Here is an 18,589-nt window from a genome sequence, read left to right on the forward strand (position 1 = left end):
CAGTGGCAGAATGGGAGCGCGGAGCATAATTTATGGTGGCAATACACATACAGTGCGCTCCTCGCTGCCGCTCGGATCTGAAATTAAATTCTACGAAAATTTAAATTCATCTTATTCACCCAGGGCTCGGGGTCCGGGGTCGGCGTGTTTTGGGGTACCGTTTTGACAATCACATTTGTTTCTCGGGTTGCACCGTACGAACGCCAGCAGGAAGATGGTTCCATCGGGTCGGTTGTTCGGGCAGAGAATTCAATTTCAGAGGCCGTGCGCCCCGAAGATAAAGTGCACCGAGGACGTACCGCCTTCCAACTTGTACCTTCTTGTTACTTACGCTTCTCTTTCTCTCTCTCTCTCGTTCGGCCGCAGTGTTCTGTTGTCGTACGGCAGGACATGGGACGTTATAAATTAGTTCTGTGTGCATACGAAACGGCAGCATGTGAGATTGTGTTTGCCCAAATCGGGTCGCGTGGTTTCGCAGTGTGGAATTACACTTTCAACAAACTTTTATCGCCCACCGAACCGGGCGACAGGCCGGGTCGCGTCCGGGATGAGAGATGGCTTCCTTGCGTTCCGTCACACGAAAAGGAAATACGTGGACGTCGTGTCGTGTCACGTACGGTTTAGCTTATCTTAATTGCAAGTCAACAGGAAAATTTAGTTCTATTTAGCTGCGGGATGCATAATCATTTTCCATTTTTCTTCGCCGACGACGCATTGATTAATGTTTTGGCTGACAAATGGTGGTGGTGGCCCATTTGGCCCCTCGACCCCACTGGTTAACGCTTCCATCCATCATTCGCCAGTGTCGTCCATCGCCAAGGTCTCTGGGCCGCTGGGGTCGATAAAGTCTCGCTCCTCACATCATAATTAACGCTGTCGGAAAGCATCGTCCTCGTCGTCGTCGGTCTGTTGGGTTCCTAGTTCACCGGAACGCTGCAAAAATATTGTGACCGCCGGTGCGAGATTGCGGTGACCACGAATGACCGGCTACGCTGGGGGAAGCCCCGCAACAACGGCTCCATCGCGCGAACAAATTGGACCGCTTTGGTTAGCCGTTAATTGTCTTCGCTATTGTGGCGGCGAACGCCACGCTATTTGCCCAATTTTGTGGACCATTTCGGCCAACGGACCGGACCGGACCGAACGAACCACTTCTGACCACTTCCGAACCGTGGAATGGGGGGGCCATAATTTAAGCACAACACATAACGCAGCGAAACGTCGAAGGTGTAATATTTTCGTTGGATTTATGCGTCACTTCCAGGTGTGCCAGGAACAACAGGCACGCCAGTCCGGACCGTGGTCATGGTGGTTGATTTTCGCACATTCTTTCCACCACGAGGAATGTCCCGGAACGCTTTAGGGGTCGTCCTTGAAAATTGTGTTTCGTGCGGAACGGTGAACGGTTCCATTTTATTTTTTACCGAGCACTTCGTTCATGCGCCGGTTTTTTTTATAGAAACCAATGGACCAACCTGGCCTCGGTTCGCTCCTTCCCTCACGGTTCGAATGTGTCACGCAAAATATTAGAAAACTTTTACTCGCCCCGGGGAAAAATTCGCTTCCTGAAGTGGAGTCGAGTCGTAAGTTGGGCGACAGCTTTCGAACGAATGTTTGTTGGCGGACACTTTCGGATTGGTTTGTGTGGCCTGTACCGTGGAGAATGTATTCGTTTCGGTACCGGCTTCAAGAAACCGTCACTGAGCATCTGGTACTATCGCGAATTACGATTACGAGGTAGAATTATGGAGTAAACTTTAGAACCCTGGAACCGGGACACGATTTCTCGCAGACCAGCGATAGGTTCAAGTACGAGTGTGCAAATATTGGCACACCTTACGGGATTGGGTTCGGACACCTGCACTGAATAGCGGGGGAAAAATACCCACGGCATACGATCCACACCGCCCCATCGTTGACTTATCCAGCCCCTAGACCGAAGCGAGGATTAGATGCGATCAACGTCTGTCCTGGCGCTCAATTTTAGTCGTCGCCCACTGTGGGCCTCGTAAAACAAACGGTTCGAAGACGGGGCCAGGGCTAAGCCAGTTGTCATAAGCGATTACGGTTGGGGACAGTTTACGACGGCGCCACGAATAACCCGCCGGCTGGCCGATTGGATCAGGCAAACAGGATCAAGTGGTGTAATGGTGCGAGGAAGATTACGTTCCACGGCGACCGTGAACCATGTCGCCGTGTTTATGATCTTCTTTTTCCGTTGGCTGTTGGCTACTTTACTTTACGGCACCCTCCGAGGCCTTAATCCTGCTTAAAGCATTGTCCACTCAAACGGGATTAGTTTTTTTGTGGGAACTTTATCTAAAGGCTTGCGGGAAACCGTTTCAAACTAATTGTTTTCAATTAAATCAATCTTCTATCAAGCTAGGTCCTGCAACACACCGTATGTTCACCACCCCATCAGCATCGGCCATCAATCGGCCATGCATAAGTTAGCGGCCCTAACGAATGCAAACCGAAAATAATATCTCCATAATCCACGGTCAAATGAATGGGAAACAATGAAAGCCGGCCAGCCATCGCCGGGACACAAATTCAAAACTCATTTCGTATGTAAACAATATACGATCCGATCCGGGGCCACACTTTTCCCACCGGCTCGGTTCGGGTTCCTGGGAAGGCCCCAAACGGGCTTTCGGAACAGAAACGATGCAAAAAGCTTCAAATGAAATCACACTGTGGTCCAGAATCGGAAGTTATGTTAATTGAAATTGTATCACAGAGAGAGAGAGAGGAGGACCCACCCGTGACCGCTGGCTGACCGCTTATCCGCCCGGAGTTGGGCAATAGTTGCGAGTGGAGCTCCAATAAAACGAATTCCGGTCCTGGTCGGAATCCGGAGCGAGCGAAAGTAAAAAGCGAAAAGCGAAATAAAAACATACCAGGCTTCGGGCCAAAGCGGTTCGACAACCAACAAAGTGGTTGCATCCCAATTAGGAGCTCTCTTGAGAAATAATTGGCAACACAAATTCATTCGACCGTTGCCGACCGACCGGCGATGGTCGGTTGTTTGGTTTGTGCCGGTGGGCGAATCATGCACCTTTACCATCGAAACCTTTTTCGAACTCAAGCCGAGTACGATGTGTTGTGCCCCGGGCCCGTTGAAAGAATATGTACCGTAGTTTTTGGACTTTTCTGACTTTAACCATCAACCGGCCCGGCATGTCAAACAACCTTGCGATCCCGTTCTCGGACGACCGGGTGCCTCGGGGGCGCTTTCGACAATCCGGACTTTATTGGCGTACGCTGGCGCTCGCCTCCGCCCCACAAAAGCTCGTTTCGGGATTGTCACCCCTTCGGGGAGTTTAGTTTATGTTGTGATGCTTCGATGCTTGTCGGGTTCGGTGTGAACGACCCACCGTTGGTTTCGTAAAAACAATCTATCTGAAAAACCGGGCTTCAGGTCCAAGATCCGAGATCACTGCAGCAGTCGGTCGGTCGGTTGTTTTACGAGAAGGTTTATCGGACAGTATCCTGGCACAACCATCCGATTCTGTCGCATCCATCATGAGAAGGATGTTGCGTGATTGCGGTTGACCGGTGCGCTGGGTGATTTCGAATCAGAAGCCCGAAATCAGGTCCGTGCGTACACCGGCATCCGGTATCTGCATCGTTGTCCATCCTTGATCCTCGTCGTCCGTGGTGGTGTCGTGACGATGAAAACTCATACGGCATTCCGCTCGTTGTCGTCGTAGTCGTTTAGGTCAATAAAAGTGCCAAAGGTTGAGAATTTACGACCATCCGGCCCTGCAGTTCCGCACCAGTATCGGAACTGAACCTGATGGCGTTGTGTTCACAGCTCAAGCTTAATAAGGTTCGGCGGGCGCACGAAGTGGGCGAAGCGAAAATGTATGGCCATCGTTTGGCAGCGTTATTTATTATTTTTCTCCCCTTCGATCTGTTCTGTTGGGGCACGGAATTGGCCAAGGTATGCGCTAAAGTGTCAACAATTAAACCGTAAGTGAGTGCGTCGAGTGTTTATGTGGTTTGAGTAAGTGGCACACTTTATGCTTCTTCGCAATAGCTGAAAGGTTGTTCATTGGCATTCTATGAAAGAGAGAATTCTGTTTTGAAAACGTTTTTGCAACATCTTACACGGAACTTCAAACGTGCTCGGGAAAGATTCTTCAAAGTGTCACCCGCAGGTACACCTAAGCCATGTGACAGGCGAACGGAAAATCAGATCGGAGGGTTAGCATTCGAATGCGAACGGGGAAAATGGAAATGGGGAAAGTCCACGACGTATTTGTTGGGTGTTGGAGAAAAGTTGCTCTTCCCAGTGATTGCATCTTCGGAACACGTGGCATTTTCTGCGCCTTACAGTGACGAGCTCGTTGCCGATGGCAGAAACGATGGTCCAGGAGCAAGTTTGCCACGAAAAATCGATGTGTTCCAGTGCTATGGGGCGTCGTCGGTTCGTCGTTGGCGCTGGGTAGAAAGTTGTGACAAACTTACGACAAGATGCTGTTGCGAGGCCAAACATTCCCCGAAGTCAGCCGAGGGGTGAGTGGTGCTCAGTGCGCTGAACTTTGCGATGTCTTATGTTTCCAGCCCGCTCTGTGCCGTCCGTGGTTCCCGTGCATCATTTATTTCGATAAGGAGTGCCTCGGGCATAATGCATCGTGCAATGAGTTTGCCACGTTGTAAACAAATTCTCGAGTAAATTAGGCCAAGTGCTGCGCCACTGTTGTTAGTCACAACTAGTGTGTTTCTGTGTGATGCTTATTATTTAACATGTTTTCCATTTATGAACGGTAGCGAAGTCGAAGCAGTTTGAATGACGACGACGATGATGATGATGAAAGTAACTGACATTGGTTGAGGGCAGCGAAAGGTGGAACTCATTCGCGCAACTCATTCGTTCGGCGTTCGGAGTTGCAGTCGCCTTTTACCGGGGACAGAACGGACTGTTGACTGATGAAATGGGCATGAACCGGTTGTTTCGGAGAAATAGAAGCCTTAAATACGTACACCGGCGCACTGAGGTGCCGTGCAGGTGTTGGGCTGACAGGTGAGAAATGGGCCCATCGGCCAGGGTTCCGGGGAAAAAATTCCCTCGAGCGTTACGTCTACGCTGCGAGTGAGTTCGTTGAATGTTTTCATCCCTTCGGCCAGGCATACAGTTTCAAGGAATCTCACACTAAAAGGAGTTATCCTGCGAATGGTTATTGCGCGCCCATGAAGAAGAGGCCATAAAGTTGTAATAGAGAAAAGGACAGATTCGAGATTGCGTGGCGAAATAATTTGTTAAATGATCTTTGTACAAAAGTGTAATAAATCTGACTTTCCCACAGGCGGAAGATCTAATTTGCTTCGCCATTAGTCTTCCAATAAATCACCCGCGAGCATGCATCCCGTGTTCCCGGGGAAACTCAGGCGGTAATTTTTCCAACCAATGATAATTCCATTCCGAGCACTCGTTAATAATGGTGTTCAATTAATTAAATGCTCGTTTCATCATCTACAACACTGACGAACTGCTTTTGCGACTGCCCTTTGTGGTGGAAAACTGAAGGTAGAGTATCCGTTTCTTTTTCGGAACACAAATCCCGTCATCCCGTGTTGCCAGTTGTGCTGGCCGCTAATGCCAACGCGATCGAAAAACCAGATGATTGTTTTACGGTTCTGCTGGCCAGATTTGTTCAAAATTAATCCAAACATTGGCATTTGTTTTTCTTGGCGCTCGTGGGCGCGCCCGCTTTCCCAAGTATGCGGCCGTCAAATGGGGCGTCAACTGGCTGGGTTGGCTGCAAAAAGCCGAATTAAACTGCCATTAATCATCATTTTACGAGAGCTCGGCGAAATGGAACGAGAATCGGCAATCTGTGCAAAGTTTGCAGCTGCATCCCATCCGCCGTAAATAGTGCGGACAAAACACTAGGGGATCGCGAAACAATTGGCAACGGAGCGCTACGCTTTGTTTCGGTCAACGCCGACAGCCGCCGTGTCCCGGGGCTGTTGGCGGTTTGCTATCTACCGTTGTCATCGTTCGTTTTCCCGTTGCCATTTTGTGGCGGAATTTCCACCGGAATGGGTTGTCCTTGAAAAAGAAAAACGGTGTTACTTTCGGTGCCGCGCCCGTAACTGATATGTTTAACGGCAACAGTGAACTGATTTAAGGCCCTAAAGGCGTGCGCATGTGATTGTGCCAAATGATTCCCACATTTTCATCGTCGTGCGCCGTGAAATTGAGCTCAGGGCCTGGGGCTCAGATGATTTGTGGCCATCGTCCGAGCTGCACCGTCCACTGGCGCAGCATAACAAACAACTCAAATTTAAAACCCTTGCCCTTGCCGGTTGCATTCTTGTGGTGGAAAATCACGGGAAAATCGGGGCAACGTGGACGGTAGACGGTGGTGGGTCAGGGTTAACCGACGTTGCGGAAAACAAACATGTGGGAGTTTCGCTTCAACCGTACACTGGGAAAGCTGTATAAACAGTTGGGAAATTCGAAACCGTGGCGTCGGTTTGGAATCTGCCGGCCCCAGACTCGATGCTGACCCGGGATTTTCCACAGTACCGGCAACTCCACTCTGATTGGTTAATTGAGTATGGAGGTCCGTTTCTTTGGTTTGGCTTGATGATTTGTTTAGATCTCAAAATGGGGAAAAAACCGGTCAGCCCTAAGAAGCACACTCGAATGGCAGATGGTTTGCAGAAAGTTTCCCAAAAAGAGCCCCGAAAGCGTCGATCCCCCGAACTGAATGGAAATAATTCGCGAATGTATCATCCCTCTGTGTGGCGTGAAAAACTAAGATCCCGAAGCTCCGAAAAACAGGGAGCAGCTATTTGCAGTCGGCCCAGAACGATCGCAGAACACCAAATGGCCCGGTTTGTCGTTGTTCTGTTGATTTTGCTGGCGACATAATTGAACCACGGCAAAGGGGGAAAAAAAATCGGCACCATTTTAAAATCGCTGTTCGGCAAGCATAAAAAAATAGGGAAAAGCGGGTTGCAGGAGTACCCATCACCCGGCCCGGAGGCTTTTATCCATTTGTTTACATACGGGTTTACAGCATGTTTATCCCTCGTCGGCAGCCGGCAGAGTCCGTGTTGATGTTGTTGGTGTTGATAACTGCTCCTTTTTTGTTGCCGGCCTGCGATCGTCGTCCTCGTCGTCGACGGGTGGCTTAACTGGGTGATGGGTGAACACATAGATACGCATTTATGATGAATTGTTTGTGATTTTTTCAGCGCCACCATAACGACTCGCTTCCCCGGGCGCTCTAGTGCTTGGCGGGATCGAGCTATTTTTGAACCCATCGAAGGTGACTAATGGAATGTTCAATCATTTACGGTCCTTTTTAGATTGAATGTTGGATTAAAATGAAGGTGAAAAGCAGAATTTGGTGGGTTTTTCTTTTGAGTGAGAGCTGTACGCCTATAGTCGTAAGGACTTCGTATGCCACGAATCAGTTCTGATATGGTTTCAAAATGTTTCACCAACTGTTATCTAAGCCTTGGCAAAGTCCACAGGTTCCTAAATGGTTTTACTGCGCATATTGTGCTGATACGGCCCTTCGAAGCCAATTTCTGGCACGGCGTCATTTGTGCGCCATGAAAATGTCGATGTAGTTCCGCGCCAAATGTATCCCTTGCCGTCTGCTCGAGACTTCTCTCTGAAGATGTTGCCTTTGGTGTAGGAAAAGAAATTGAAAGATAAGACTGAATTGCTACAATTATCACCTTCTCCAATTGCATTCCAGTTGGTTGGGCAACATTAGGCCTTCGATTCCTCCAAGGTGCCGTCATAAGTGGGAGAGTACTAATAGTTCCTACATTAACGCGCCTCGTTCCAGGATCCATAACGGGCGCTCGCCCAGCTTCAACAAGCCCGGCGGAGATGGACAGCAATCAGATCGGTAGCCGGCAGAAGATGAGCTGTGGGAATTAATCTAACCGCCTCCGGCGAACACCGACATCGTCGGAACATCTTCGCTTCACAGCGGCCACTTCTCCTTTGATGGCCGACCCCTCGGGCACGACGAACAGCGAGTCCGGTGCTGCCGGTTCGTGAGGAAGAAAATTCCACCGTTCAAGGACGTCTCCAAGCGGCCGGGAAGCGGGGCAGCAAAAAACGCATTACACGCGAAAATTGATAGCCTCGTTGCTGGGAGAGATGAAACAGAAAGTTATGAAATTGTTCAGCGGCATCCATCGTTGAGGACCGTGCGGTCGTCGCGCGCTGTGGCGATCGGGACGAGGGTGGCGGCGAAAATGAGTTCATCAAAGACAACGTCCTCATTGGTGGGAAAATTGAAGTGAAAGGTGAATAGTCGCCCAACTTCGCGTCTTGTTATCGGCAATGGCAGTACTAAAATAAAAGTTCTTTTCCGCACACTCCTTCGGTCCTTTGTGGATTGGAGAAGCTTCACTAATCTTCTCACTATTTTCTAGACACGAATCGAAGCAACCTGTGGAAGTGACGGTAGTGCCGTACCGAAACGTATCTCCGCAGTAGGCCGTTCCAAAAAGTTGAAGGTGATAATCTGAGCTCGCCGCGGGCCACAACGCGAGGTGTTCCGTGTTGAGTGTGAGGCTCCCGTGAGGTCGCTTGCAGCCAGAGTGCCAGGGATATTGAGTGTCAGTGTTATAAAAGCGTGAAAAATTGCTGAAACAACGTCGGTGTTTTTCAGTGCTTTAACCCGCGGTGTGGACCAAGAAAAAAAACCGAGCCCCCAGAAAAGGTTACAGCGACGGAAGCGTTCGCTGAGCACCGGTGGGTTAGCACACACCCGGCTGAGCGGCTGGGTCGACTTCCGGCGGCGTGGAGCGAAGCGGTGCCCGGCAGACGACGTTCCACCCTTCTTCCTTGGCCGGCGCTAGGGTCCATCACAAATGCTGCGCCATCAACTGACGCCAACGTTCCGCGGAGAAACCTGATAGGGCGTCAGCGTCGTCGTCGTCGTCGTGGTTGTCGTCGTCGGACACTAAGATGCTCGTACTTGCCGCTTTGCTAGCCGTACACGCAGGACTCGCTGGTAGGTAGACCGGATGGGTGTGCCGTTGGATCTGTAGTGTGTTGGTACGGCCGTCGTCGTCGTCTTGAAGTTGTCGTAAAGATGTTTGCTGTACCTAGCGATGCCCGACGGGGCAATCAAGCTGATAGATGACAATGTAAGAACACATGTATCGCGAAACTTTGTATGCCGTAGCCTCGTAGCTAGCCACGGCGAATGCAGCGCAAAAACCTGAACAACAAACCGGAATGAATGATCCTGTAGGACACATACTGTCCTCAGTGTTTGGTGAGGCGCTTGGTGTGGAACCATTTCAGTCGTGCCCTGCTTAAGTCTCATCAATCTTCCGTATCCTTTAATTAGTGCTGGACGAGTGACGGCAATCCAGGAAGTGAGTCTCCACCGTGTGTCAGCGAAGGTTCAGCGCTCTTCCCAGCCAGACCAATTCTTGACCCAAAATGCTCGTAAACATGAGACACCGACCGAGCTAAAGAGGGGCCCACTGTGAAAGTCCTCCCGTTTAGGTGGCCAGGACCTTCGTCACATTATGCTCGCCGCTAAAAAGCAAACCGTGGAAGTTGTCCCCGTTTTTTCTCTCTCGTGGTGGGTCACGCATGGCATCAAATGTCAACATAATGACCCGTTTGCCAATGTCATCTTCCCTCAAACGATGTGGTAACGTTGTCACGGAACACGAAGGCCCTAGTTCCCGATGTTTGCAGAAGATGTTGTGTTTGTCTTCGCATCGTACATAGCCGTCGGCCGGGAGCATGCTGCATGTAAGACATAACCTCATTTTGGCCACGAATTGGGTCACAAATTCCGCGTTCGACCCACACTCGAGCCGCCCGGCAGAACCTATCGTAAAGTTATTCCCGAGGCTACTTTGCCACCGAAAGAATGATCGATGAATATTTAAAATCACCGAACGGTCCGGTTCCGGGGAACAGTCAGCTGGAGCAGCTTTAAAACGTGAAGCCTTTTGCAAGCTGGTGGCAGCAGCGGTGCCCAGAAATTTGCATCAGAAGCCAACCCAAGAAGAGGGGAGTCACAAAAGACGTGGCGCGAACAGTGATTTTCTTTCAGCAACTTTTGCGCGCTCGTCAAGCTCAAGTTGCCCGCCGGCGGCGCTGGGGTTGGTCGGGATTGTTTGTCGTTGAGCTTCACTTCGTGCCCTATCGGGCCACCGAGGCGAACCACTAGAAAATTTCCGCTGGCTCATGGCATTCGATCCGACCGGCCGGTGGACTGCAATTAATTATGCATGCACCGGCCCGGTTCCCCGGGGCATCCAAAGGCCCTCCCAATGCCAGGGCGGAAGGTTAAGCAATGATGCAGTGCCTCGTGCGCCTCGATGTTGCCATTTGCTCGCTAACGGGCGCATATTTGTGGATGCCGGCCTGTGGCCGTGGCATTCGTGCTAAAATTACAAACCGAAATCCACACATTAATGGGTCGAACCCGATGCCCTGGGGCCTGGATATCTTTCCGTTTCATCGTAGCACTCGACCCTGGTCTAGCTGTTCTATGGAGCACTCGGCTCTAGACAAGACCCCGGAAAGGTGTGGGCTTAAAGGCTCCACGATTCATATGCGCCCAGGGGCCCCGTATTCTGTCTTTGGGGCCGATAATCGTACAGCAGGTTTGGGTGTCCTCTACACTTTGCGATGCCAACGCCTGGAATGCTTGCCGTGGCTGCTGCTGCGCCATGCCATTGAGAGGTCACCAGGAAACGCTCCTGCGCTGCTCCGAGGATGTGATAAATTGCTTGTCTCATCGCAACCAGCCTCGGTCGGTGCACGGTGCTACACAGCACCGGAAGAGGACATCGTTCATATTCTATTAATTATGGGTCGTGTGCTGGAGCCATCCGCCTGTGCAGGGACGCGCAGAGATATGAATTATGGCAAAGTTGTTGCGAGGAAATGTTTATTTGAAGTATGCTGTTGAGCGAACGTTTGCAGAGGACATGTTTTAACCACCCTTTTTGAAGGGCACCCCATCTCGTCAGTGTGAAACATTTCGCATAATTTTGATTAAATCTTGTTGCTCGCCACTTCCGTGCATTACGGGCGGCCACAAAATGAGATCCAGTACAGCAAACCGGTGCTTACGAGGTACGGCAGCACTGCGGTAATCAGTTTAGTCCAACCGAGTAATTGATTATCTCGTCAATTGACTTCTGGTCAATGTGGCCTCGATTTGCTCGCACACACAGTTTCGTAATGACTTTTCGATCCATGAAGTGGACCCCACTAAGGCTCGTGGGAATCAGCATCACGCCCCTAGCTGATGACACCGGCTGATGTGTCAATTCCCCGCACAATTATGGACTAATCATCACTGCGCTCTGGGTCGCTCCGGGCGCCCCTACCGATGTGGCATGAATATTGAAGACACTTACGTTGGGCAGGCCAGCAGGGAGTCTACGTTTCAATTTGACGCTCGCCATGCCAAGGCCCGGAGACTAATTCTCATTCCGATCGCTAGCACACCGTCCGCCGGGTTTCACCACCAATTATGTTGGCCAACTTTTTCGGGACACTTTCCGGGAGAGAACACCACACGCGGGCCGCGGTTGTCGCAGTGCTCTAGCGGATGTAATATGCAAATCATAGCGCGTCCTCAAAGGGCTCCATGCTGCGAAGGTGTGAAGCACCCCGCAGCGCGGTTGAACGGGCCAACGGGCTAATGGGTTCGGCGAGTGGGCAAAACAGCAAAAAGAAAACACTTCCCACCGGCGATGGGACTGAAGTTGCCACGCGCTGCTTTGGGGTGGCTTTTAGTGGGCGAGCGTCCTCGCGTCACGTCACAAGTCGGCAGGATGTGGTCGGCAGGATCCGAACAGGGAAATCTCAAGCCATCTCAGCGTAGAACCAAGACGGGCAACGTGGAGTCTAGGAGGCCCCTCCCCGAGCTCCGTCACTGGAAGGACATTTGGAAATGGAAATTTACCGTCCCGGGTAAGCCACAGCTCCGGGTTCGCCTCGACAACACTCGTGGGAAAGTGAAAAGGGCGGACGCTTGAAAGCAGGACCCTCACCGGGTGTGGCCGAGAGTTGTGGATTCCGGGAAACCGGTGCTCGTGCTTTTAGCGTTATCAACTTTGGTGGTGAAATTTTCCACTTATTTATTCACGCTTCAAAAAGTCAGCGGGGCTCACTCGGTGCCACTTCATCACACGGTTCCGGCGTGTGTGCTTTCACTTTTCACTCGCCACGCTAAGGACACGTCTCCCGGTGATGGCTCGTTCACTCGTGGCCCGATTGTCATCAGTGGTATGCCCGGCTGCGACTGCGTTGCGATATCTACATGGAACATCCATTTTCATTATCCGATAGCCGAAGTCTCGGTGGCTCGATTCGGTGCGGAGATATTTTTCACAAAAATGCAGTGCCGGAACCGGTGCGCATCCTCCGGAACAAGGTTTCGGTCTAAGGTGGAGCCTCGTGACGAACGTTCTTGTGGCTACACGTTGTTGGTGCCGGGATTCCGGATGAGGTCCTCGGAGTGCTTCTTGCATTCCGTTGCTAGCAAAGAACTGCGCAACATAATTTATACATGCATTATGATGATTTATTGATTGTGCTGATCAAGACGGATGGTTGGCTATCAGTTTGGGCTCGTTTCGTTTTTTACCGGAGACCCCGTTTTTCCAACGAATCCCGTCGAAGTATGAGAATAAAGAATGTGTTTTCCCGTATCCCGATTTGCTTTCGAGCACAGCTTTAAAAGCGCACAGTATTTTTCTACTCCGAAGGAGGGATCCCAATCCAATCAGCTCCGCACGTTCGGGTGTGCCGTTGAACGAACAGAAAATAGATTTTCTTACCTTGAGTTGGAACCGGTTCGGTTTGTCGCCCCGACGCAATCGTTCCATCGGGATGCGGGAAAGCTCCGAAGTTCCTGAAAATTTAATTAGCCCTCATTGATTTATCTGCGCGAGTTTTCCCACGGGACAGCTGGACGCCCGAGACGATACGGCGCGACTCCGGTGTAACCTTTATTGCCCACAATAAACCACAGATTGAGAAATCACCGGTGGTCTCTGTTGACCCATTTGGCCACCGCAGCAAAATGGCGAAGATCGATGAGGGGTGCGACGGGTGGCACGTTCCGCCCGTCCATTAGGTGAAGTGTCTGATCGTCGTCGGGTTACGGAGGTGATTATCACATTATAGCGCCATTTAGCAGCGGCACGCGCCCCATGAGCTGGATCGGACCGGATTGGTTTGGATGGTTTGTTTTGCGTCCATTGATGTTTGCCATCGTTTCGATCTTCGTCCGGTTAGAGTTATGGTGTCGTTTTCATGATTTATTTGATGAATGATGATTGCGCAATGGTTTATCTCCGTGATGGAGGTGCTCTTTAATGCAAACGTCTTTAACGTTAATGGATCGTCTCACTGAAAAATAAATCAAATTTTCCGCAGGCAAAGTAATGGCGCAAATACCATCCAAAAAACGGGATGGCACTGTGTAAACATTTCCAGAACCCGACTGGCAGAAGATGTTGTTCGTGAAATTAATCTGACAACTTGAAAACACTTCACCTCCAGCTGGTGGAGTCTTGCGGCTCCGGGGGAAGGAAAGCAGTACGACAAACTGACGAAATAAACAATCACAGAAAAAGGATAATCCGGAATGGGTGGAAAACCCTGCCTTTCGGGATCAAGTAGCTCAGTAGCACCACGCCGACAATCCGCTCAGAGAAAGAGACCGCACTGTATCTCGCCCCAAGGAAGAAGGCACGGACGCCGCCCTATTGTGCGGAAGTTTTGCGATCCGCCTGTAGATGGCGGACACGTAGCCGCCGGGAGTGTTCCGTCAAGCCAATTAGCCATTCTCGGCGCGTTTGTCCGCGGCACGAAAAGCACACCTCGAGGCGAAGACGCCTTGGGCCTTGCTTCGATCGATTAATTATTTTATTTTATCACTCAAACAAACGTATCGCACATTGAGCCAGCCACCTTCATTAACTATTCGGCCAACCCATCGATTATGCCATAATTGAGATAATTGATGAGATTTTGATGTACCAAGTTGCGATTGTTTGGGCGATTTTTGGATAGCAGAAAGCGGGATAATTTCCTGAAGTTTTCCCTTAGTCGAGTGCGCTTCAGAAGGAACTTGCTTGAGCGTTCCAAGCACGTACATCACACGTACGACTGTGCGATGTGGTCAGTCATGCCGACCACGCCAGTCCGATGGACACTCAATGGAATTGATTTGGTAGGCATGGAAAAAGTTTATTAAATAATCCAGCGGGAATGTCTTCGATTAGTACAACTTGAGTCGCCTCCGTGCCGTGTGGAATCCATTGGTTAGTGTTTGCTGTTTCAGATCGGGAAACTTTAGGCCTTTAATCCGCTTGTTGTACGTGAAATTTGCCGAGCTGTGCTTTCGCCGAAAAGATGCACATGAGTTTCGCTAGCTAATCTTCTTTGTGACTCGAGGTCCGTAGGTCCGAGAACAAGCGGCTCGTGTTCAAGGGGAAATCCATCCTCAGAGCATGAAAGCTTTGTTCGAGCATTATCATGGTTCGCTCGGTTGAACATAGGACGGTCTTTGCAACCTCATCCGACCGGATATGTTATCTTGTAGTAACCTCCTACCCCATCCTGCTCTCCTGACGCTTGTGTCAAAAGTCAGTGCTGAACGAAGCGGACTTCCGAGAACCACAGTTTGAAAAGTTTAATTATCGCGTTTTCCTTACACATAACCAACTCTGACCGGTCGATCGAACATATTTCGGAACGATCGGAGTGAATCCAGCACAACATAATTCGGGTGTTTTCGGACAGAAAAACATTCCAACGCCGAAAGCTAATCACGCCCGCGTTCGGCGAAGCAGGGACCGCGAATGCCTTTTGGGTAAATCCATCAAATCGAAGTCAAGTGTCGTTTGATTATGGCCGAGAAAACGATGCCTCGGAGCCTGAGGGGAGTGGAAAAAATGCTATGCTACAAATGCTGCTACAAACAGGTCGGGCCGGGGCCGGGCGTAAATCGGAAATGATTGATGTAAAGCAACACACCAATCCGTCCCTCTGGAGGACTCCTGAAATGCGGCGGTTTAATTTTTGCAAACGAGATGGCGCACGAAGCGCTCGTTGACAGCCGATCCGAGCGACACTTTAACACCAATCGGAACGCGTCCATCATCATCAGCATCAAGTCGGGGCTTTCGGCAAGCCGATCGGTGGGGAAGATAAACATCCGCATCATCCGCATCATGGCCGCCAACCGATGCGTAATGGGTTGTGACCAGAGGACTCCGCCTAACACCAAGATAGCTCGATGCTCGTTTGGGGGCAGGGATTTTTCGGCGATGAAAATACGCCCGAAACATACTCTCAGCATTGAAATGCCTTAAAAGCTTTCTGAAAGCTTGCTATGAAGTGGCGCAATCCAATTACTACGCCGAGCGTGCCATTATGCGAGAGTCGGAGTTTTCCGTGAAAAACCTGCTCACACCTGCCGGAGTCGCCAACATGCTGCAGGTGACAAATGACTGCACGACCGAAAGGTGTAACTAAATTTGTTTCGATGGCGTGCTCCATTGTTTCTCATCTGATAAACCTTAAGAGGTGTGTTTTGTGTAATAAAAAAGCATGAAAACCTTGCCTCAAACGACGAGAAATTCGAAGGCACTGTCAGGCAGATAAAAGATTAGCATAACAATGCTCCCGGCTCCGAGTGGGCCCCGCTCAGCCCCGATTGCTTCACAAGGGTCTAAGCTCCCTTAGCTGACGGTCGTCTGCCAGGATATATTTTTTTATTTTATCTCTCCGGTTCGTTGGGAACGCTTCCTTTCGCGTGCCGTAAAGCTAAAGATTTATGTGTTTCGATTAGAACTGAAGTCGGAATTCTCCTCCGGCCTGGTCGGGGATTTACTGTCACTTTAATTGTGTCAGACTCCGGGATGCTGAGCCGGCTGAGCTTTAATTAAACTCATCAGCGTTGTGTGCTCCTGCTCCAAGAAGCCACCGAGCTTGGGAAGCCATTTCGTAGAGCAACTGGCAAAACCCGTAAACCACGCCAAAACTGTGTCATTAGGTCATTAGTTTTAACGTTTACGGTGCGGCCACCGGCCGGTCTAGTGAAGGGGCCGCAAGCTATCGAACGGTTAGCACCGAAAGGGATCAATTGCTTGAACCTACCTTGCCTGATGCTGACGGTTGGCGAAATGGGCGAAACAGTAACAGTTAACCGGGAACAAGGGCAACAAAATGTAACGGTGCTGCCGGAACCGTTACCAATTCGTCGCGGTACCCCACAAAAGCTGTGTTACGATACAGATTTTATGATGAGAAAACAATGGGAAGCTCGTATCAATAAATTGAGCCTTTTATTTTATTACTTTTCGAGTTTATAGTATTTAAAGCCGCACATCAACCTCGAATGAAGGATGTCTGACTCCATTTAATGTGAAAAATTAATTTAATGACGAACATTTCAATAAATATGCCAATGGCATCAACGAAGAGACTTTTGAACAATTCCATTAAATTACCTCCGGTCACTGCAATCGCGGGCAATGATTTAATACCAGTTCCAACGGACATCCGGTGACATATTGACGGTTATGTTCGGTTGACATACACGATTCCCGACGACGACGACGACGGCGGTGGTGAAAGCGTTCGGTGCAACTCTTTAATTAATATTTCCTCTCCATCGTGGCCACTTCGATGGGGTCCTCGAAGTGGGGCCAACCAGCCAATCGCGCATCCAAATTCGTGTTCCGGTCGGCACCATCAATAACAGCTTCTCGTCGGCGGTAGGGTTATGCTTCCTTGTTTTCCTTATTTTCTTCTTGTTTTGTATGCCCACAGGTTCGCTACCAACCGCACCGGAGAACATCACCGTCACCTTCCTCACGCCGACCTCGGTACGCGTCTCATGGCAAACTTCCATGGATCCGCACACGCTGCCCGTGGACAAGTACGATGTCACGTACAAGCCAACGGATGCCAGGTAATCAGCAGATGAGTTGTTGTGGGTTATTCCCGGTTCCGGTTCCGGGTGTTCGGTTCGTGTTCGGGGCTGCCTGGCCGTGTTTTTTTTGCGTGCGTTCCTTCGTCCGTGACCGGACGGTGTAGCGGATTGCATTGCCAGGAGCAGCCACTCGGACGCTGAAATTCGCGTGCAGCGTGCATGTCTACGCGGCCCTGTTCGCTAGTCTCATTAGCTTTACATTTTTTACATAGTTTTTTCACATCGATTTTTTACACACAAAATGTTCGCTTCTTTCGCTACTCCGTTCCGGTTGTCAATGTTTCGTTGTGACAAGTTAATGATTCGTTCCCTTATTACTCTTTGCACCTTTTTGCATGAAATTGAAATCGTGCTCGAAATCGAGTTTTACGTTCTATTTATTTCGTTACGTTTCGAATTGATTCACAATATTTTTCGCTATTTAATGTCGTCTTTTATGTTTCCATAGCAACCTCTTCTTCCGTTTTGTCCGTTGCCATGGAACCGACCACTTTGATGGTATCGTGAGTTCTACCTCCAGAACCATCCTTCCGGTCGTGGTTTGGCTACGGCACTGCGTCAATTCTGCTTACCGCCTCCCTTCAAATCCTTAATGCCGAGCAGGACCGGAACCACTCGTTCCGCAGCGTGGAGCACCTTCTTGCCGGCATGTTCCTGATGGTGGTCGGGTCGGGTGGCACCGAGAAAGAGAAAGCAAACCTTACTTTCGCACAAACCGCCAAAGGCGCCGGGAAAGTCCGGCATTTATCTCTTACCAGTTTTTTGGTGATCTTTCTCAGGTGACCGGCTTCGGCCGGCTGCGCACCGAACAGCAGGACGGTGGCCACCAGCAGGAAGATGAACAGTTTCGTCAGATTCATGTTGTTTGTGTGGTTCGGTTTCGACGACGAGCAGCTGGCAGTTTTCCCGAGCTGATTGGTTATTTTGGATTTTCGTCCGTTTGCGATTTACTTCGTACCGGGAATGATATCGCCAAGGGAGATGGACCACCATTTATACTGGAAGACGTGATCAGAAACGAGAAAAGACACTGACTTTGTCTTCGACTCACTTGGGGCTGTGCCGTAGAAGTCAGGGACCGGCGGAACGATCTGACCGATAAGGGCTGCATCCGTGCCGCGATTGCCTCAGAGAAAGGAACCTTTCCGGAAGCGTTAATCAGATGAAGGTGATAAGCACCCGTGGGGTTTGTGGGCGACCCGTGGGAGCGTCACTAATCGACTTATGATACGATCTGAGCGGTGATGCCATTGGCCGTGATTACAGAGCGCAGTTATCGAACCAGCAGGTATCGGGGCCGAGTGACTAAGTGACATTGTTAATTCATTATCGGGACCGATGGGGACAGTTTGCTGAAATTAGCTTGAAGGTTTCGCAGTGACCTTTCAATAGGGGTTATTGGGGTTATGGGAGAACGCAGGAACACCATAATTACCGTCTTAGAAAATAATACAACGCATTATCAATGAAATCAGGTCTTGTTTTGTGTGAGGCTTCATTGCCAAACCGTGATGCGTTAGAAGCCCAACTTGTTCGCGCTGTTAAAGTTTGAACCATTATTAATGCACATTAGGATGTTGCTACAAGTGGAATAAAAATAAATAGCGCCA

General features: G+C 50.1%; 1 protein-coding gene across 1 annotated transcript in view; it reads left to right on the top strand.

The window, feature by feature from the left end:
• The first annotated feature begins 8,953 nt into the window (after positions 1 to 8,953).
• LOC131216487 (uncharacterized) overlaps positions 8,954 to 18,589 on the top strand; it is a 40,928-nt gene continuing 31,292 nt past the window's right edge. Inside the window, exons 1-2 of the mRNA XM_058210995.1 lie at positions 8,954 to 8,999; positions 16,817 to 16,958. Coding sequence (XP_058066978.1) covers positions 8,954 to 8,999; positions 16,817 to 16,958 — 188 coding nt within the window. The remainder of the gene's footprint in view (positions 9,000 to 16,816; positions 16,959 to 18,589) is intronic.

The sequence above is a fragment of the Anopheles bellator genome, chromosome 1 (assembly GCF_943735745.2).
Source record: "Anopheles bellator chromosome 1, idAnoBellAS_SP24_06.2, whole genome shotgun sequence".
In the NCBI taxonomy this organism is placed as follows: Eukaryota; Metazoa; Arthropoda; class Insecta; order Diptera; family Culicidae; genus Anopheles; species Anopheles bellator.